The 22,673-nt window shown below is 43.3% G+C and overlaps 1 protein-coding gene across 1 annotated transcript in view; it reads right to left on the bottom strand.

The window, feature by feature from the left end:
- The window catches only part of CCBE1 (collagen and calcium binding EGF domains 1), an 824,981-nt gene that overhangs the window by 51,126 nt on the left and 751,182 nt on the right, over nt 1-22,673 (bottom strand). The window contains exon 5 of the mRNA XM_086960489.1: nt 5,448-5,585. Within this exon, the coding sequence (XP_086816615.1) occupies nt 5,448-5,585 (138 nt within the window). The remainder of the gene's footprint in view (nt 1-5,447; nt 5,586-22,673) is intronic.

Raw genomic sequence — 22,673 nt, forward strand, 5'->3', positions numbered from 1 at the left:
TCTATGGAGTGTGCGGTTGCGCCATTGGAATACAGGTGCTGCTGCTTCACACCGAAGTATACACTGAATAACCATTACTGAACGCTGTCATCGCTTCGTGGCGGGGCTTGATATATAAGGGGGTACACAACAGCACCTTTGAGCTGCCTTTTCTGTTTGTGGAAGCCCCTTGGGTGGGGTGGCTGTGCCCCCTCCGCCGACAGAAGCAAGCCAACAGTGGCTTTCATGCCACTCAGACGCCTCCACACCGGCAATACCTGCCCCGTCAGATCCACATTACCAGGTGCGGGTGGGTGGCAACTCCCAGCTCCTCTGCCTGAACCCACACACGTGCCACAGAAGGGGGGCACCCGCTGCACAGAAGCAGCATCCTCATAACGCGGGCCTCAGACAAGACAGGAATAAGGCTGCTAACTAGTTAAACTTTACTCCCTGCCATCACAGGGGCATCATCAAGCACAAAGCATCTGCTCACGCCCCCCCCCCCCCCGGGGGCAAATTACCTCAAAGATTGAGGAGACGGTTACAACGATAACGTTTGGGATAGTCATAACACTTTGGACAGGAAGTTTAAAAACCCATTTAAAAGTGTACGAAATATGAGGAATCCAAATAGCCTGGAGTAAGAAGATGCATGAGTTTTATGAGGGTCTGGAGATAGAAATCTGCTGAAATTAGAAATCTACTAATATGTAGATTAAGCAGGGTCCGGGGTAGGGTGGGGGACTCCTTTGTGGGAGCAGAGGCAAAGAAGCCTTCAGTTTCCATGAATCCAGGACCCAGATGTCAGTTTGGGATAAAGGGTCAAATGTACTGAGGGCCAGTTTTCAAAACGTGACATACATTGCACACCAACTTTTTGAGACCGAACTCAGATTTTGCGAGCCAACCTATGTGAGAATAGGTTGAGTCATATAGACATATATTAAAGCCTAATATTGTCCAGTGGTGAACAGGCCGCCTGTACAGCATCTTATTTTGAGTATTTCTATCCTAATGCCTGCCTGCATTACTTTCAGTCCCACCTTCGTATTTCTGTTAATAGCCCATGAATTCGGCTCAAATAGCAAGATGAGGATACGGCAAGAGTTTACACTTTTTAAATAGAATGCTTATTAAAAGGCAATCCATTTGTAACTGAAAATAAAAAACAAAATCCGAGAAGTCATACATAATTATTGACTAGTGGGGCAATGAGTTTTGGCCAAGACATTCAGTGTCTAGAAGCTCGTGTTTAAAATCTTTGTTAACCAAAATCGGAACAATTGTGCAGACTAAAATAATATTTGTTATATCGCCAATATTATTTCATATTATTACTGTTTGTAGAGCTTTTCTTGACAGAGGAAGATCAAAAGAAACTTCACGACTTTGAAGAAAGCTGTGCTAAAATATATTTCAATAGAAAAGAAGACGAATTCCAGTCTGTAAGTGAGCAAAGAATCAGGGTAACTTCAGAAAGGTAAAAAGACAAATGCTATAAATACTGGCTTTTGATGTTTTTATATGGAGGATTTTTGTAATTGATAAGAAAGTATTGCAACTAAGGGGTGGGGGTAGTGCTCAACTATGTACGCTCACAGTTATATTAATAAATCCCCTTGTCGCCCAATGTGTACTTGAATCAACCTCTGCCGAAACCCTTTGGACGTTCCTAAAGAAAGACAAGCATTGGCTGCACAGCAGTAAAGCCGCGCGTCCGTGAAAGTGCACGAGTCGCGCTAAAGAAGGAAGCAGCAGGGTGAGGGGAGACAGGAGGGGGCCTGCGCATGTTTCCCTTGTGTGAATGAGTAGGGGCACCATATGTTTGCAAGGTAATTACAAACATATGTTGCCCCTGCTCGCCCCCGCCAGGGAAAAGCCAGACGTGTACGCATTGCCATTGAAGGCAATGGAACGTGTGCATGGTTTGGCCTGAAAAGGCGCATCGATGGTTTTAGGTGTCTCTCCTATACAACGCATGCGCGTTGCATATGCGAGACCTAAAAAGGAGCTATCTGATAAATGCTACTTAATTATGAAAGGGTCATTCTTTCTTGCAATGGAATCCTCTGGACAGCTACGGTTCCAGAGTAGAGGACAGAACGGACTTGGAGCTGAGAGTGGTTAAAGGGGCTATTGATCCAGTGGCAGAAGCCAAGGAGAGAAAGACATTTGCTTTGCACTTGTCCTTTGTTCTTAAAAACCTTCACTAGCACAAAGAGATACACAGGTATTGTCGAAAGCACACGTAGAACGCACATTGCCCATTCTAATGTTGGCGATTCAAAGTGATACAAAAGGGATGACACTGCAGAATAGAAACTGGAAGAGGAATCTCCTACCGATGGCATGCCTCACAATATGCTTGCGAAGTTGTATGCATAACATGAGGGCTGCATTTGTTTTTGACTTCCTAGAGTAAGGGTATGCAGGGACCTGGGTACATTACTGACTATTATCTCAGCTCTGTGGACCCACAGACTATCTACATTGGTATGAGGGCCACTCGATCTACCCCTGGAAGGCAGGGTCTATTGGGTTGCTTCAAGGTGTACCCCGCAAAAACATTAAGTATCTTTCAAAACAACAGACCATACCTTGAATAAATTCATTGTTACCCCATTAATTGTACCTTACAATATGTGACCTGTTTTAATAGGTGCCCTGGTCATCAGCTGCACCAGTAGAACCAATAATTTCATTGCTGAGGGCTACCTTGAATTCCCAAAAAACTGTGTTGTAAGTCTATATTGTGTGCCCCTATCAACCTTAAAATTCTGCTTGGAATGATCATTGGCCATCTGTGATACCCTGTGTCCTGAGAAGAATCTTGCATCAAGTAATAAGTACACATTTGCACATTGTTATTCATAGTGACAGATCTCTCAAGTATTGACCTTCCCCCTACCAGCACCATATCCATCCTCCCCTGAGCGCACCAACTTCACGGTAATGTCTACAATACTGTGCTCTACTACTCCCCTTGAGTAGTGGTACAGTTGGAAAGACTGGAATACTGCTGCTTGAGTGTTTACAGTATGTGACACCAGTTGACAAGCAGCACAATAAAATGATGGAGCACTTCCAGTTCAAGTTCTCAGGATCAATGGAGAGAACACAATCGGCTTGCCAGAAAAATATGTTGGACCGGAAGGCACAGGTTTTCAAGGAATGTCGAAGACCTTTCAACTAAAAGATAACATCTTGGCTAAAGCTAAAAAATTGAATCCATGCCATTATGGATTCCTGGTTAAACTATTGGAAATATGTTTCAAAAATTACATATGTGAATAGAACAAAAGAGAACACCCTGCCTAGAGATATGAAGGCCCTAACTAGAGGGTCCAACAAATATATATGGAGGGGTGATTAACCTAGGAGTTGACACTACACACAACAATCGCAAGGTCAATCCAAATAGATTCTGCAGATCATATTAGAAATATATATGTTTTTATTTCTTTTGGGATAACAAGGATATAAAAAATAGATAGTACTTTCGTATCACAAATACATTTAGAGCATAAAAAAAGACAAACATTGATATGGGGGCAACAACGAAAGGGAAGATAGGGCTACATTAAGACCTACCCAGTACCAGCCATACTTCAAACACACTATCTCACTTACTTCAGTCTCTTCTCACTCTGTCTCATCTTCTACCAATCACCTTTCATTCTTCCATTCATTCTTCTAATCCTGGCGAGTACAACACATAGGTGGTAAATGTGTTGTGTGGATCGGGATGTTGGTCCAGGTAGATGATTTTTACTACGGGTCCTGATGTAATTAGGACAATGACCGTATTCCTGGAGACACAAGCCGACGCGCGTTTCGGTGACATGCCAATGAGGCCACACCTTCGTCAGGGCTAGGGGCAGTATACTGGGAGGGACACAAGGGTAAAATCTGTATGATTATTTGTCTCTGTTGTTAGAGATCACAGGCGTCTGATGGCAGCGTGTTACACAGGAGCGCCACTGTTTCTAATTTTCATTAACAGGACTCCAGAGCGATACGGATCCGGAGTGGCCGGCACGTCAACGCTGTGTTTATTTCAATACCAAGGAATCACATGAGTTCATAATAATGGTCGGCAGATAGCGAGCCTTCCATGGATATGAATACTTTTTCTCAGTAGGGTTCCAATAGCTTCTCTACTCTGTAAACTTCCACCGCGGAAGACGGGCTGATGCAGTGCCTTCTCTACTCGGTTAACTGCAACCGCGGAAGACGGGCTGAAGCAGAGCCTTCCTCTCGAAGACTGTCTCGTTCGGATGGGGTTCCGCCGACCGCGTCTGCCGGCCTACTGCTGGAGACTGGATTCTATTTTTTATATCCTTGTTATCCCAAAAGAAATAAAAACATATATATTTCTAATATGATCTGCAGAGTCTATTTGGATTGACCTTGTGATTGTTGTGTGTAGTGTCAACTCCTAGGTTAATCACCCCTCCATATATATTTGTTGGACCCTCTAGTTAGGGCCTTCATATCTCTAGGCAGGGTGTTCTCTTTTGTTCTATTCACATTAGTCTTTTCCCCCTACGACCTGCCCATATCCTAAAGTTACCCACGGGGAACCCCCTTCTTTTGTTTACTCAAAAATCACATATATCAAACATTGCTTGCAGTTTGATAAAGCTCCTCTGTTGGCTCAAACTGCAATACCAGTCTCTAGTATGAAATAAAATGTCTTGTAGGACAAAACAAGAGCCTTTGAGATTGCAAATAACTTTTGAGACTAGTATGAAGTGGTGAGGAGATTAGGGTGGTGTGAGATGTAGCGTGTTTGATGAGACCTTTTGAAGGCCTTTCTACAGGCTGCAGAATGGTTTAAGTACTCAAAACAAAACGTAAAATCCAAAGTTTATGGCCTTGGCCAGCCAATCCCTGTTGTCTTTTCCACTTGGACCTCAAAAGCCAAATCAAGCATGTACATTTAACCTCATCCGTGCTGCCCCGATTTACCCCCGGTGCTGGGCCCTAATGAAAATGGGCATGGTCATGACGGAACGGTTCCGTCATGAGCACAGCTCGACCGATGCTCATGACGGAACCGTTCCGTCATGAGCACAGCTCGACCGATGCTCATGACGGAACCGTTCCGTCATGAGCATCAAAAGGGTTAAGCATATGCTCTGAGATGTCAAAGGCTACAATTACATTCTTTGCAAGAAGTTAAAAGCATGAAAAGCAAGCCACAACAACTTCAAATAGATGTTGATCCCTAATGAAATGCGAACAGGAGAATTTTGCATATAAATATGAAATCTCGAATACCAGTACCCTGTTACAAAAGAGCATGTATGCAGTAGAAAGATTTATTAGATAGGTTAAGAACCTTTGTTAAACCTTGACCACAGCAAATGTGTATACTGTTACATGAAATGCATAGCAGAACAGCAGTACATCGAGGTAGAGAATGTTGATGATGACAAACGATGGGTTATAGGACATCATACCCTGGACTCCTTTGATGCATGTCGTCCCATCCTCTTCTAGCGTGTAGCCCTCTAGACAGCTGCATCTGTAACTTCCAGGCATATTGATGCAGATATGAGAGCAGACAGTCACATTGCTGGAGGCACACTCGTCAATATCTGATATCATCAAAAGAATCAAGATTAATGTCAAATAAAATTGTGTTACACAATATACATAACCGCAGATATTTACTTGAAACTCATCTAGGACTAACACAGCTTATTTGATACAAAGCAACAGGATATTGGACAAGGAAGACACAACGGGCCTGATTCACAAAGGTTAACTTAATATTTTTTGGAAGTTTATGTATGTTTTGGTATTCACAAACGCAAATGTTAATAGTAAGTTTACAACTTTGGAGACTGCATTTGGGACAGAGAACTTCACACATACAAAAATAGGCATAGCCTGTCCTACATCCTATCTTAGATAGGATATGGCTATCTTTTTTACGAGCGGAGCTCTCCGCCCCAACTGCAGTCTCTGCAGTTTTAAATGTACTATTAAATCAGTGTTGGCAAATACCATATTAAACTTAAACTTACACAAACAAATAAGCTTAATTTTGTTAATTAGAACCTACTACATTTCATGTGCTGCTAAAATCCATAATTTTGGTTATCCTATTGTTAATGCAGTCATCACAATGAAAGAAATGCTCTCAGATGTTATACACATCTGTTTGATCTGTTGGAATTAAATTCATGCAGAATAATGCAAAATACTACAGTTATTTATACAAGAAAAATGGCTCCGGCTCCTGTTAGGCTACCACACCTAAAACTGTCCTACGATCCTGTTTGCCTTACAAGGATGGCTGTCTGCTAAAGCTGGCGTCTTTGACTTGAGTTTTCCCGTAGTGGGTACAACAAAGTACCACTCTATGCCAATTAGTTAATCGTAAACTGGAAGAAAACGTCCAGAAAAAAAAAGCTAAAATCACAAAGTTGTACCTTTTTACATAGCACACACCTTACCAAATTGGACAGATCAAAAAAAGTCATGGATTTCATGGGGATTTTAACAAGTTTCACACCTGCATTAACTGTGCTATGAATTTCCTTACGAGTACTGTTAACTTCCTCAACACTACCTACATGTAAATCTACAAACCACATATTAGAATATTGGAATGTTGAGCACTCCATTGTAAGCAGTGGAGTGCTCGAATGGATGGTAGAAGCCCAGAGAGCAACATTCCAATGTTGTTTTATTTTCACAGCTGCTGCTGTGAACAAAGGCCTCACGGAGCCCGAGGGGATATAAACCCTCTCAAGCTCGAGAGGCCTTTGTTTGTACTAATCACAGCAATCTGCCCTCTATGGGTGGAATGTTCTAATAGTCCTTGCGCCTACTAGCGGGACTTCAGCTCGGGCCTTCAACGCTGGAGCGGGCCTTTAATGGCCGGTAGAGCCTGTTAGGTCGGGCTCTAAGGCTACAGTAGACCATTGGAATGTTGGGAGCACCAATGAAGAAAATGGAGTGCTCTGGGCTTCTAATGGCTGGTAAAAGCCAAGAGCTCCAACATTCCAATGTTTGCCGTTCACAGGTGTTGCTGTGAACAAAGACCTCAGTGACACCTGCGGGGATGTAAATCCCCTCGGGCTCCACTGAGGCCTTTGGTTGATGTGTAAGAACATTATGCCTTCCAGTGGTGGAATGTTCTATTAGCTTTATAGCCTGCTGTTGCTGGGGTACACCGGCCATTAAAGGCCCACTCCCTTGTTAAAGGCTCTGCCTTTAGCTCAGGCCTTTAATGCTGGAGCCAGACTTTAATGGCTGGTAAAGCCCGCTACGGTGGGTTACAGGGCTATATTAGGAAACCAGACCAATTTAGGTGATAAGCTATCACTTTTTTACAATTTCTACTGCTCGCTTATTTTGTCCTACATTCTTAGGGCTTTTTGACGCCTATTGCTGGCTTGAGAACCAATAGCCATATTATCATAGTCTGCACATGCACTCATCTGTGAGCTCTTGTTGCATAAGCTATCTAAGTGTGAACCTGGTTCACCCAGCCTGAAGCTCTAACCGACAGTCACAGATGCAACATTTGGCCAAAAAGATCTGTACTGTCAGCTGCCAGCCTGCTGTCTTTGAAGCCAAAGGGCTGCCTTTGGGCGAGGAGCCACTGAGGTCTCTGGTGTGCAAAGCTCGGGAGCAGATTAGTACATCTTTCAATTCTCAGGATTACCAGTAGTCTTGTGTACTCTCTGACATGGGCACTAACATTATTAAAGCACAATCTTGTACACTCTGCCCAACTGAGGCTGCAGAGTTGTGTGTACATAAGAAGAGAAGCTACACTGGAGAGAAACACTGCACTGCGGTTATATAATGAGTTTTCTCTACAATCGTGATGAGACTGACTCTGAGTCGAGGGGCTCTGATGTTTCTTTCTATCTGTTCTCACCTGGAGCAGCCTTTAATTTACAAGCCTGGTCCACAGCAGGCTTGCAATGGGATTTGGGGGGTAGAAAGTGGTGTCAATCAGCAGCAGGGAGAGTCCAATAGCAAGCAGGATGCCTACTCCTCATGTGAGTGGCAACTGAGCAGGGGCGGAGACTCAGGGAGGAACCAATGGGACTCGGATTAAGGCTCCACAACCTCTCATCTAGATGGGGGTGCTGAAGCACTTGCTTTGTGCATCACATGGATACCCAATAATGCACAAAGTTAGTGAAACAGTCTGTAGGGAGGATAGCGAGGGACCAGGGAGGGAACGAAGAGAGAGAGAGAGAGAGAGAGAGAGAGAGAGAGAGAGGGAGAAGGAGTGGAGAGCCGGTAAGGAAGATGAGAGGAAACCTAAGGGGTAGTGAGGGAGAGAGTAAAAACCAGAGGAATGAAGTGAGAGGTACCCTGAAAGCAGGTATTGGTTAATTTGAGCTGGTTGGCCCCACCAGCACTTATTTTGGAGCATTTCCCATCTAGTATTGTCTCTGGCCTGCCAGACTGGCAGCTACCTGTCCTATTACACATCACAAATATTTTTGGTGCCGACGTCATGCAAGTATGGCCCCAGTACTGCCATGTTCTTGGTGCATTGATGCGATGCCCCCTGCGTACCCGTATGTCTTGGCTGCAGCCTCCGAGTAGTTCACACTCCCCCCCCCCTACATCTGTAACATTATTTGTTTGGGTGCCGTGGCTGTGAGTTATGTATTAGATTGTGAGTTATACCTACCTAAGTGATGCGCGCAGCATAGAAACACATCGACATATAAATGAAACCCTAAACCTACCAAGAGATAACAGCTAACTACAACTGGTTTCTCTCACACTACTTCCTCTAGCACACTGCTAGACAGGATAAGAGCACCTCTCTGGTCACTCGTGCATGATACCAAAACCCTTCCCACAAAGGTTCACAAAAAGCGATAGAACGCTCTCACAACCACGAATTCCTGTCCCAACCCCCCCAGAGGCCCCTGCAGTGTTGGGGGTCCCCAACCCATCAGGAGTCCTACAAAACTTCAGGATCCCCCATTCACCACAAGCCTATGAACATCTGTAGACATGGGAGACTATGAGGCCCTTCTCAAATTGTGTATGGCGGCCGCATCATTTTGTGTTATGTCACTGTTTCCCCCACGGTGCAGAGTGCTGTCTTTCTGATAATGTACTTTGGAGCCATGCAGAGTGGTATGAAGCACTGTGTAAATACTATAGTACAAAAAGGAACAGTGATAAAACAACAAACGACCCAAAAAAGACATTTATTTTAAAGTTACAGCTTCATCTTTTCTCGTAAACTCTTTAATCTAAAGAACTGTGCCTGGGTGACAAAGAAGGCAGAGCTGAGGACTGGGCCCAGGGCAGGGCACTGCAGGGGTGGAAGTCCTGTGCTGTGTCCCAGGGCATGCACAGTGAACATAGGCTTGTGCTCATACTCACAGCCTGTTGGTAATCAAGCAAGGGGAAATCTCTTTTTCCAAATGTGATGCTTTTAACCACTAAAACACTAATTTACAAGCCTTGGGTCTTCCTGGAGAAGTTTGATGCCATGTGCGATGTATAAGTCAGGAGATGTTTCAACTTAAAATCTAAAATGGTGAAAGAAGCACATTGGGGTACGCACTTTAAAACTCATAGGTTAGGTTGCTTTATTTGGTAGTGTTTGATACCACCCAAGGAAACTTGTAAGCGCTGAGGACAAGATAGATGGATAAGAGGGTCCAGGCAAGACCAGCCCAGGGTACAAGACAGATGGGGTGAGGATGAAGCGATCTTTCCTGAAATCCTATATCTCATCATATGGAGCATCAGTGAGTTAAGGGTAGACAGACTTGGGCTTCTGTCTAGCAGAAGATGAGGCAGGGGTGGGAAGCAAAAGATAATATGATAAGGTATCAGGTCCTGACCCCATTGCCAGCCCCAGGTTTCTGGGCGCTTACCTGTATCCTCATGCTCTGTGCAGACAGACAGCTCTGTGTCGGCCATCACAACCTACCTGGTCTGTAGGCTGTAACCCATGGACCAGAACCTAGAGAGTACCCAACATATAACAGACTCTCTAAGGCACGCACAGACACGCAGGAGGGAGGCAACTTATACGGACAAGACCTAGACCTTGTAGGCACTTATAACATTCATCCTTCTATTACGGGGATACCAATTATTGCAATATTGTTGCAAGAAGTCACTCCCCTATCATTAGTTATTGGGGTAGTCGGTATAGCCCTGGATAGTGCCTCTTTTAACAGTCGCCCGTTCCAAGCATAATTTTGGGTATAAGTGGCTTGAGCCCCACACGCAGGTTGTTTACAAAGGTGTATTTTTATGTTGTTTCAGTTGTGAAGACCAATCTGTCCATATGCAGTGGCTTTAATGTACATGACGCCCTGAAGAAATTGCCAAAAACCTTTGATGGCAATGAAACATGTCGGCAAGTATAGTAGTGGTGATTGGATAGTTAGTAACCACTCCTACTATTTTTAAACTCCCACACCCAACACAAGATACAGAATAAAATTGTATATCTATGTTGTTGTGTGATGTGTTTTTATATGTTTATATGTTGTTTTGACTCTTTGCATGTCATTGAAGACCTTCATTTCACTGCATATCTTTACACAATTTCTTTGTGGTTTTTTTGGACACTTTTCCCTTTCTTTTCTGAGTTTGAAGGCACCAATGATGAGAACAGGGCAATCCTGGTGAGTACCTGCCAGGTTCCCGTTGGTGGTGCGCCCGTGAGGTGCCTGCTCTCTCTCACTCACTTTTTGTCGTTTATGTATCACGGTTCGACACTAAAGTGTATATGTGTGTTGTCTCACAACTGAATTTTATTATGCTTGAAACGGGCAACTGTTAAAAGAGGCACTATCCAGGGCTATACCGACTACCCCAATAACTAATGATAGGGGAGTGACTTCTTGCAACAATATTGCAATAATTGGTATCCCCGTAATAGAAGGATGAATGTTATAAGTGCCTACAGGGTCTAGGTCTTGTTCGTATATGTTGCATTATGAGTGGAGGGCGACCTATGACTAGCTTTACCCTCTAAGCTCCTTTGTTTTGAACGCAGGAGGGAGGAACAAGATGCCACATTGGTCAAGTACATATTCATGGTTCGCTCAACTCTGGTGCGTATGCGTGCCACAGTTTAAGCAATAGTATGACGTCAGACGTTGAGTCAATGCGATACCTGGGTTAATTTGTTTATCGTTCAGATCTCCTGGAAGATTTCTTCTTTTCTGCATACCTGCCAACTCACATGGTGTCAACGTGTCACATACGATTTCGGCTCCCATCACACGGTCTCCCGGTGAGGAGCCCATATCACACGGTGACAGGGAAAACGTGCTGAAAACCGAAGCAGTAGTCACAACAGTTCTGGACACCCTGCGCGATTGTGCTGACAGACGCTCTCCCCAAGCCCTGGTGCTCCTAGACCTCTCGGCCGCTTTTTACACGGTCAACCACGACATCTTGGTCGACCGTGTCAAACAAGCCGGCGTCAGGGACTTAGCTGCCGGCTGGCTGAGATCTTTTTTGACTGACCGTAACCAAACTCTGCGCCTTGGTGATTTAATGGGCTCCAAACAGGCCATCACCTGTGGAGTGCCACAGGGCTCCTCCCTGTCTCCTCACCTATTTAATTTATATATACTCCCTCTGATTCAGACCTTAAGAGACAACCAGGTGAGAGTCTTCAACTATGCAGACGACTTACAGCTGCTGTTCACCATCGATAACACCGAAGACTCCATACGGCACTTCCAGTCCACCATGAGCTACATTAAAGCTTGGATGGACCAGAACCAGCTCAAATTAAATCCAGGTAAAACGGAACTAGTCCTGACAGGTGAAAGCAGTAAGTACTGGGGCCCGCATTATTGGCCTTCTGAACTAGGTCAAGCTCCAATACCTTCCCTGTCAGCCAAAACACTTGGAGTCACCGTGGACCGAGACTTGTCTCTTAAAACTCAAGTTGGTCAAGTGGTCTCCAAGTGTTTTTTCCAACTGAAGAAAATCCGGAAGGTACGCCGCCTGCTTACACCCGATGCACTCACCCAGGTGGTTATTTCTACTGTACTGCCCCATCTGGACTACGCGAATGCCATCTACATAGGTCTTCCCAACTACCTAACTAAGCGACTCCAGATGGCACAGAACCATGCCGCAAGGCTAATTCTGAACCAACCTAGGCGTCAGGCAGCCACCCCCCTCCTTAGGAAACTACACTGGCTCCCTGTGGTCCAGCGATGTGCCTTCAAAACTGGTTGCATAATCTTCAAGTCCCTTTACTGTAAAAGCCCACTATTCATCAACAACCTGATTTCCAAGTACACTCCGTCCCGCAACCTACGCTCACTCCACCAGAACCTCCTGCAGTCGCCTTCCTTCAACCTAAAGCGTGCAGGAGGTCGTAGGTTTGCTACCCTTGCTTCCCGCTTGTGGAACTCTCTCCCTATGGAGACCCGGAATTGTCAGGATCTCCTCTCCTTCCGGAAAGCCTTGAAGACCTGGCTGTTCAGACACGCATTTTCATAACCCTCTTCCCTCTATGTTCATGTTATTGCTGATCACAGCGCCAAGCAACCAATCGGTGTTAGTGCGCTCTAGAAATATTTTTATAACATATAACATAACATAACAAAACCACTGTAAATAGTGGTTTTCCAGCTCGTTTTCCAAAGCTTTGGACTGCAGACGTCCATTTTGGGGAACCAGCCTAAGCAAGTCTTTTCTTAGGTTTTTTTTTTTAGGATTGGGCTTGGGGAACGGGTGGTGTTCAAAAGTGCCTCCTAGGTACTTCTGGACATGAGGTCCCACCCCCTTCAAGGTCCCACCCCCTCCTCACATGGTGAGATTGTTCTACAAGTTGACAGGTGTTCTTCTGCATCAAATCAAAATATTTCCAGGTTTCCAAGAGGCGCCTAGTTTCAAGCATTGTTCTTGACGTTCCTCTGTCACAGGATAACTTGTAAGAGTAAATCAAAGACGAGTGTGAGGATAGACACGTCTTTTGGAATCCGCCCGAGGGTACCCCACCGGGAGATAAACGTGATGCTTCTTCCGTTTCCATGCCATCCAGCGCTCATCCTCTCGCGCCGATGACCACTGTTGAAACCTTGCCCATCCAATCTGCGCCTCAGCTGCGGGGCACCATGTCAGAATCACCCATCTGCCGAGGAGATAAACCTCGAAAATGAGAACCAGAGCAAAATGCTGGCCGCCGAGCTGACGTTTATTTTATGAAATATAGACTATAAAATATTTGTGGACATAGAGGGAAGAAAAGCTTCAAAGATGTTTTGGTATTTTGGCCTGGGAGGGCTGTACTGAGCAGATAATGTGTTTGCATGGATGGAAAACACGAAGATGAGTGTCTGTTGAATAGAATGAACTAGCACGTGTTGTGATCAAAAGATAAAAGAATTGTGATAAACCAAAAATATTTCTAATATTTGAATGCGTTGTAGTTTATAAACCACAGACACGATCTTATTGGGCGTATACATTTCACTCTCAGATGGAAAAAGATGCGTAACCGTGATAAACATGTCTTGGGATTTTTGGGTGCTACAGACAAAAGTTTATCCAGGGTCAGACTCCACTCAGGCAACACCTCTCTTCACACTGTCGCACTCTGAACCGACGTTAATGACATCATTATTTATAGTTATTGAATCATAAAGGAATCATTCAGTGTGGAGGGAAAAAAACTGTTCTTTTTGCACAGTCTTGAATATTTAACAGAAACAATAGGCACTCTAGAATGTTCTTTCTTTGATGATGTCAGCTGGTGTTTGGAGATCTATTGTGACATCATTCACCGGTTGGCCCCTTTTATGTCAATGTCCTGAGTAAGGTACCATGAGCTGTGTTTAGTAAAACATTACCTTCTTCATTGGTATATTGGACGGGATTTTCTCGAATGACCATAGATTAAAGTCCGGTCCCCCTATTCCTTTGATATGGTCAGACCATTTGGTGGTACCATTTGAATTTAAATATGAGAATATCCCCCCTCTTGTCCCTGACTCAAAGAAATGGCAACTCAGGAGGAGTCTCAGACATATTAATAACGAATCGCTTGCACCATTCCTGCATAGTCTCAGTCCCCCTGTGAATAAGGACACTCATTCTGCTGCAACAGATTTGTTTAATTCCATCGCCGGGGCGGTAAACATCTTAGCCCCTGCAAAACTTCATTACTCGGCCAGGAAGGCCCCTTCTGCTCCCTGGTTCTCTGACAATCTCAGAGAACTTAGACAAGGATGCAGAAAGCAAGAAAGGCGCTGGCACGCTAATCTGGACTCCACTGAGAAAAAACAACGGCATAACACCCTTTTGAAAGGATATACAAATGCCATTGTGAGGAGAAAAAGTCCTATTTTCTCAATTTGACCACCTCCTTGAGTTCTTCTAGGGAGCTTTTCAAGATCATCGACTGCCTTTCGGTTACTCCGAAGGCGGAGACCATAGTTGAGTCCCAGGAGCTGTGCAATAATATTTCCATCTTTTTCCATACGAAAATTGCTGATATATATTGCTCCTTGGATACTCTCAATCAGGGGCTTAACCTGGGGTCTGATCCTTCCCTTTTTTTCCCACCCTCTAGTGCAGTTTTGACCCCTGTTGAGTCTGGGCCCTCTCTTCTCTCCTTTCCTCCCCTTACCCTTGTTGAAACAAATGGCATCCTTGACAGAATTAAATCTGGCTCTCCTTTGGATCCCTGCCCTTTGAACATTTTGAAGAGCTGTAGGGAGGCGATTCTGCCCCCTCTTCTAGAGGTGCTTAACCTGGCCATTACGGAGGGGGGTTTTCCCCGTCCCTGGAAGTCAGCTGTGGTTAAGCCTCTCTTGAAAAAAGCCTCTTTGGACCCCGGAGTTATGAAAAACCTTCGACCCATCTCCCTGCTTCCTGCCCCTGCGAAGATTATTGAAATCCACCTTAATCAACATCTCACCACCTTTTTGGACGATTTGAACCTCCTGGATATTTCACAGCATGGTTTCTGGAGAGCCCATAGTACCGAAACTGCTCTGACTATGGTGGTTAACAATATTCGGTCTAAGGTAGACAGGGGGCCAATTACGTTGCTGGTATTACTTGATCTTACAGCAGCTTTCGACACCTTGCCTCCCTCCATCCTAGTTTCCAGGCTGGGGGAGATGGGCGTTGGGGGCACTGCCATCAGACTCCTTGCCTCCTTTCTCCATCGAAGGGAGCAGAGAGTCAAATTGGGCAACTTCCTGTCTCTTTCCACTCCTGTGCAATGTGGGGTCCCTCAGGGATCCTCTTTAAGTCCCACTCTGTTCAATATCTATTTGGCCCCACTTGCTAAGGTAGTGAGATCCTATGGTTTTGATGTGTTGTCCTATGCTGACGACAGCCAAATCATGGTCTCCCTCACCCAGTCGGTGAAAGACTCTACCCTCAATTTTAAAACCTGTAAGGAGGCAGTTTCCCGCTGGATGGTGCAAAATATTTAAAACTTAATGGCGAAAAGACTGAAGTTTTGATTTTTGGCTGTGAACAGGATACATGGTCCAAAGACTGGAGGCCGGATTCCCTTGGGGAATGTCCTCTTCCATCTCTTTCCGCTAAGAACCTTGGGGTTTTATTTGACACCTCCCTCTCATTTGACCGCCAGGTAAACAGGACCGTATCCTCATGCTGTGGGATTATTAGAATCCTCAAAAATATAGGTTCCTATCTTTCCTTAGATGCAAGGAAGCAGATTGGACTGCTGTAACGCACTATACGTGGGCATGAATAAGAGCTCTGTCCATCGGTTACAGATGGTCCAGAATGCGGCAGCCAGGTTGGTGCTTAACCTCCCTAGACTTTCGTCAGCCTCCTTGGCGAGGAAAAACCTCCACTGGCTGCCCATTCAGGCAAGAATCTCGTTTAAACTTCTCTGCCTAGCCCATGGGGCCATTTATGGCTCGGGGGCGGAGGGTATTAGGTCCCTGCTTGTTCCTTACCTTCCAACCAGAGCACTTCGATCCTCTACCAAAAAACTCCTTCAAGTGACCAAATTTGTAAAAGCAAGATGGGGGGGGGGGGAGCTTTTTCCATCATTACTCCTAAGCTCTGGAATTCCCTTCCCCCCGACTTGATGGCACAACCATCTCTAAAAACCTGGTTGTTCTGTGAAGTCTATCAGTAAGCAATGTTCCCAGCAACTTTGAGATCTTCTGTTTTTATTTTGGCTTTGCCCTGCGCCTTGACGCCCTTGGGCTAAGTTGCGCATTATAAAATTTGTTTCATTCATTCATTCAGATGGGACTTCATTCGTATTTCCTAGTGAGGATACTTAGGAATATTTAGGGCTTTAGATTCTACTGGCACCTCAGACGTCTTGTTTTTTTTTAACTCCAAGTAATGCACGTGTAAACATGAATCTAAAAGTTTCAAATAGATGAGGTGAAGGCTGGAAAAAGAGCGGAATAGTTTAAAGTCTATACATTGAACCTCGTTGCTCAGTCGTAGTTTCCAGTTTTGAGCCCTGTATGTTGGATGGGAGCTGGGGTTCCAGTCACTGCTCTTTACCCGCTAGACAAGAAGTTGGAGGGCTCCCACTGAGTGCCTTCACTTCTTGACTAAGCCTCTGACTACGAGTGGTGTGTAGAATTGCAGCTCCCCTTAGTATCTCAGCAAGATTTTGTTTGGTAAGTTTTATATAGCAGACACTTGACTCAAAGTTACTGGAGCGCTTTACATGAGCATAAGTTACATTACACAAGAACACATTCCTTTTTGGTAGACACGGGGAGATTAAGTGATTTACCCAGAATCACAGGATGTTGAGCTGATGTAGAGACCCGAACCTGGTTTGTCACTTTCGCAGTCAATAGCTCTGGCTGTTACATCACATCCATCCAAGATCGCCCAGATCTCTTGCTGGGCTCCTGAGAGCAAGTGTCCCAGCACTGAGTGGATGTTGTAAAGGTAGATGTACCACCACCTACTGCAAACATACCTTGTAGAAGGAACTCCTGTGCTTTCTAGAGCTGTTTCCTTAGGTTGTCTAGTAAGCCTAGTGGTATAGGTCTATTTCTTGCTCGCCCTCACACAGGGAGTTTATTGCAAGACAGGAGGCTAGTATTATGCAATAACTTTTATGCACCCAATTCTGAGCAGCACTTTAAAAGCTTCAAAAGAACAACATCAAGTCACAATTAATCAGAACTTCAAATACAACATAAGTCTTCAACATTCCAGGCTCATCCTCTTTTGTTTGATGCTTCTGAGCAGATAAGTATTCTCTTTACTCTTTCCTTGGAAAGAAATGAGAGAAATCTCATGCAGGCAGAATGTTCACGGCCAGTGATTGAGGTCAAAGAAACTATGACCCCAAACTTGGAGCCTGAACTTATTACATACTTATTTAAATTGGGACGTGATTCTAGGAAGAGATTAGAACATTCCTTAAAGCAATGCAAGGATAAATTGCTAGATAGTTTAGGTCCTATAGCTAGGATCTTTTATATGGTTGAAGAATCCTATATGAATGGGACTGATCTGTATATTAACTATTGAGAGGTTGGAGCCCAAGGGCTATATGTTTTATTGGAAACGAAAATGCAGGATTAATTGCTGAAAGACGTAAGGCAGTGCTTTTCAGAATTAGCCCAAAATTAGCGAAGATTCGAAGAGAGTCGAATGAGGAGTCAAAAGGACTTTTATTTGGGGAAGGACTAGTTAAGTCCTTGGGGAAACATGTGCAGACATTTACTGTTTTAGACAAAGCACATGTTTCTATGAAAAAGGTGTTTGGAGATTGGAATTTATATGGCAGTACTAGAAGACTAAGCTTATCTTGCAGCTGCCCTTAGGTCAGGGGCCAATATTATCAAGCAGGAAATTCAAAGGGAAGAGGAGTCTTTAGAGGTACAGGATCTGCATATTCTGGAAGCTTCTACCCGCAACGAGGTAAAGCAGGAAGGAACTGAGGAGGTCGAGGAAGGTCAGGGTTCCACAAAGGAACACAAGCAGGACACCAAGGTGAGTATGAAAAAAGTAACCGGTTTTATCCAGAGAAATGCTGGAGGGAGGATAAGGTTTTTCATAAAGGAATGGGAGAAAGTAACAAGAGATATGTTGGTTCAGGAAACCGTGAAAGGGTATATAATAGAGTTTCGTATGGAACCATTTCAGGAAAAAGAACCAAGGGAAATTATCTTTCAGGAACAGATTAAAGAGATCATGGAACAGGAAATAGGGGAAATGTAACAAAAGGAAGCAATACTGAAGGCATCAGAGGAACAGTAAGGGTTTGTAAGTACTCTTTTTGTAGTGGAAAAGAGAAAAAGGGTTGGAGACCAGTGATAAATTTAAGGGAATTTTTTGTCATTATTTATAGGCATTTCAAGGTGGAAGAAATCCATCTGTTAAGGGATATTTGAATGGTAAACGATTAAATGGCCAAAATAGATTTAAAGGATGCTTGTTTTTTTAATTTCGATGGCGAAGAAGAGTCAAAGATATCTTCAGTTCAGATGGAAAGGTCAGTTGAACAAGTTCACATGTCTTCCGTTTGGTTTTTCCTCAGCCCCATGGTGCTTCTCAAAGGTTTTGAGGCCAGCTGTTTATTATTTGAGAGTAAGAGGGGTACAGTTGATAGTTTACCTGGACAACATATTTGTGTTATGTTGTGTCTACCTTTCCCTGCGCCAGGACGCTCCTTCGCTGGAGCAGCTGTGCGCATTAAAAATGTAAATAACATAACATAACATATTGTTGATGGATCAGACTATTGTGAAGTTGAAAGAGAATGTTGTGATGGTACAGGGTTTATTGAGAGACTTAGGATTTGTGATAAACAGGGAGAAGTAGATAATGGAAGCAACTCAAAGGATAGAGTTTTTGGGGTTTATAGGGGACACTGTGATAAGAAAAATTGAGTTACCGGAGAGGAAGATTACTTTAATAAAGCGAGAGGTGAGTTTTATGTTGAAAAAAGAAGAGGTCAACTTGAGACAGTTGGCAAGAGTAATTGGCCTTTTGTCATCTTCAATTCAGGTGGTATTTCCAGGTCTACTACACTACAGAGCTTTACGAAGGGTCAAGATTGTGGGACTAAGCAAAGGTCTTTGGTATGGAGACAGAGTGAAGCTGGATGTAGAAGCGAAAGAAGAGTTGTTGTGGTGGTTGGAATATTTACTGGCATGGAATGGTCATGCAATTTTTGGGACATATCCAGATTTTGTGTTGGAAACAGGAGGTGAGCAATTTAGGTTGGGGTGCAAGATTGGACTCTCAGCAGACAGGTGGAAGATGAAATATATGTGAAAGGGAGGAGCACGTAAATTGCTTAGAGTTGAATTCAGGGGAATTGGCAGTCTGCAATTTCAGAAATCAGATAAAGGGAACTTCAGTATTTTTTAAGCTGGACAATAGAACTGCAGTGACATTTATTTACAAGCTAGGAGGGAACAGGTTAAGAAGATTGTCAGAGTTAGCATAGGATTTCTGGAAGTTTTGCATAGAATTAAAAGTGAATGTGACTGCATAGGAAAGAGAATTTGGTTGCAGATTGGAATTCGAGATTATTTAGGAATTTCAGCAATTGGAAACTGGATTCGAAGATATTTCAATTGGTGGAGAAGAAGTTAGGTCCATTGAAAGTAGGTTTGTTTGCGTAAAGGCTGACCAACCAGTTGAGAGTGTATGTGAGTTGGACACTGGATCCGGGTGCGATAGCGGTAGACGCTTTCAGTTTGGATTGACGAGATATCAAAGTTTATGCATTCCCTCCATTTTCAATGATACAGAGAGCACTAATGCAGTAAGGAGACAGATATGCAAGTTAGTTCTAATGACTCTGTTTTGGATAACTCAGGCGTATTACCCATCAGTGATGGAATTAGCTATAGAGGATCCATATCTGATATTAGCGGAGAAGGGTCTTCTAGAAAATGTGGATGGGACTGAATGTCCTCTTGTAGAGTCAGGTGTGTTCAACCTTCTATTTTGGAGCATTTCAGGAAATCTAGAAGATTTGCAAGCTTATCAGGAGAGGCTTCAGAATTATTATATTAATCATGGGTGCCAGGAACCAGGAAGAGGTATGCAAGCATGTGGAAAGTTTGGTTAAGCTGTTGCGTGGAAAGGGATTAGGATCTTGTTGAGGCAGATGAGATTATGGTTGCAAATGTTTTGGCAGAATTGTCCAAGGAAGGTTTGAGTTATAGGACTGTTAACTGTTCTGGGTCGGCAATCGCAGCTGGTCATTCTCTGGTTGAGGGTGTATCGATAGGTTAAAAACTGTTAGTTTTCAGGATTATGAAGGGTATTCATTTGAAGAAACCTCCTGGTGCAAGGTATAATACTCTGTGGGATGTAAGTCCGCTTTGGAAATTATTTGAAGGCTGGCAAGACAACAAATATATGTTATTAAAGCATTTCTCTTGGAAGTTAGCTACTTTGTTGTGTTTGATATAATTTGAAGGGTTTCAGATGTAGAGTCTATTTGTGTTTCAGGTAGATTTTATCATCCAGAGGGAGTCTTTTTTTAAATTACAAGAAGAACAAAAACTATGACTGAAATAATTTTTTTACTGAGATTTGATAATCACCCAAAATTGTATGTGGAGAAATGTATTAGAGAATATGACGCGAGAGTAAGTGAGTTAAGATGTGCGGGGACAGATCAGTTATTAATATCTTACGTGAAACCTCATAGAGCTGTGTCTACAGCACCAAGACACCTCCGTCGGAGGTAGCTGTTTGCGCTTTATAAATGTCTGTATTATTATTAGCAACAAGATTATGCATGAAGCAGGTGTGAATTTGGAAACATTTAAGGCACATTCAATTCGTGGGGCAAGGGCATCAAAAGTGTATTGTGTTGGTGGTAGTTTGAGTGAGATTTTAAAAGCGGCTGATTGGTCAAATGATACAGTGTTTCAGTACTTCTATTTCAGACCTGTGGAGCATGGTTCTGAATGTGTTTAAATGGGCTTTAAACATGCATAATGCTAGCCTCCTGTCTTGCCATAATATGTTGATTCTCAGAGGCTCACTGTATAGAGAATAGTGTTTTTATTAAAGACTAGGAGGCTAGCATTATCCCACTCTCCCACCAGTTATGGTGGAAAGAAGGATTAACATAATTACAATTGTTTGTGGATATTGTATATTGTACTAGAGTATAGATTATTTTGTAAATTATTTTTGGTTTTTAGAGTTTTTTCTATAACATTTTGTTTATATGGGCAGTGAATAAAGAGAAAGGACAACAGAAGAAGAGGGGAAAGAAGACGTTGAGGAGAAGAACAGAAACAAAAGAGGATGAGCCTGGAATGCTGAAGACTTCTGTTGTATTGGAAGTTCTGATTAATTTTGACTTCAAGTTGTTCTTTTGAAGCTTTTAAAGTGCTGCTCAGAGGTGGGTGAATAAAAGGTTATGTATAATGCTAGCCTCCTTGTCTTTAATACAATATTGATTCTCTATACACTGAACCTCTGAGAATCGACATTCACCTAAGGAATCCCACTTTGTGTCCCTCACTTCTCCTCAGCCATGTTAAGTTTTCTGTGGGCTTGATTCACACATTTTATCCAGTGAATATAATAATAAAATTGTGATAGGCAATGACCTAATGATTTCGATGCCAACAATGTTTGGCCTTCTGTTGGATCCTGTATGCCTAGTGAATTTTGGGAAAGATGTATATAATGGGAAGGCATTGATATGTAGTGGTTAAGATCTCCTGTTCTTCCTCAATGGCTCAGATCATATCAGCAGGATACATCCTTATTTTAGCATTATTACCAGTTCACCCAAACAGTGTATTATCTGTTTGATCATTCACTTAAATATTGTGCTAAATGCACTATTGTTAGGGACATAAGAATGCTTTTAGGTGTGAATGTTTATAAGTCTAGGAGTATGGTGTCTGCAAACACAATTTCTTTCTGCTAAAATGAGTACGACGTTTCCAAGTCAGGAGACTTGATATTCACATTTTCTTTTCATTTGCAAGCTTGCAAAATGCAAAGTTTGCAAAGTATGCTTTAAGAAAAAGTACTGTTTAGCAGCAATTCAAGAAGAATGCAGAAGTAGTCAACAACTGCCAGTTTAGCAGGAATTAAACATCTAGGTGGGGATACAGGACAGCTGGCAGAACAAAGGACAGCTTTAACAGTTCATTTCAGTTGCTTATCCCAATTCAGACTAATGACAGTATTTGCTCCCATTCATGCCCAGGGCACTCCCAATACCTTTGGAGCCTACTCCAGCAGCAAGAAGAACCAGTTATGATCCTGACTGAAGGGGAGGAGAGTTCATCTAAATAAAAAATGGATAAGGAACAACATAGAGCTCTTCCAGGAGAAAGAAGGGTGCAGTCATCTTGAATTTCAGGCTTCTCTTAATTTTGCAGCAAAGAGGAAGTGCTGGTGTAAGTTGAGAATGTAGCCTGAATTGGGTATAGGAATGTCTTCAATCACTTGCTAGTGCACAGGATAAGTCCATCACCCCACCACCTATTTGATTTGATTTTGTAAAGTACCTGAATCACCCCGTAGGTGTATCTCTGCGCTACTGAGGGAAAAAAACATTCATATTCAGAACAATCATGGAGCTATGAGAGCTCAACGCTGGTGCATATGTGTGACACAGAGACACCTAGTTTAGGCACCAGAAGTATGACTTCAGATGTTAAGAAGAAGAAGGCCCTGCTGAATGAAAGAAGACTACTAACTCCTCCTGGAAGAAAAGGACTTAAGGAATCCAG

Source organism: Lissotriton vulgaris, chromosome 3_1, assembly GCF_964263255.1.
Source record: "Lissotriton vulgaris chromosome 3_1, aLisVul1.2, whole genome shotgun sequence".
NCBI classification, from domain to species: domain Eukaryota; kingdom Metazoa; phylum Chordata; class Amphibia; order Caudata; family Salamandridae; genus Lissotriton; species Lissotriton vulgaris.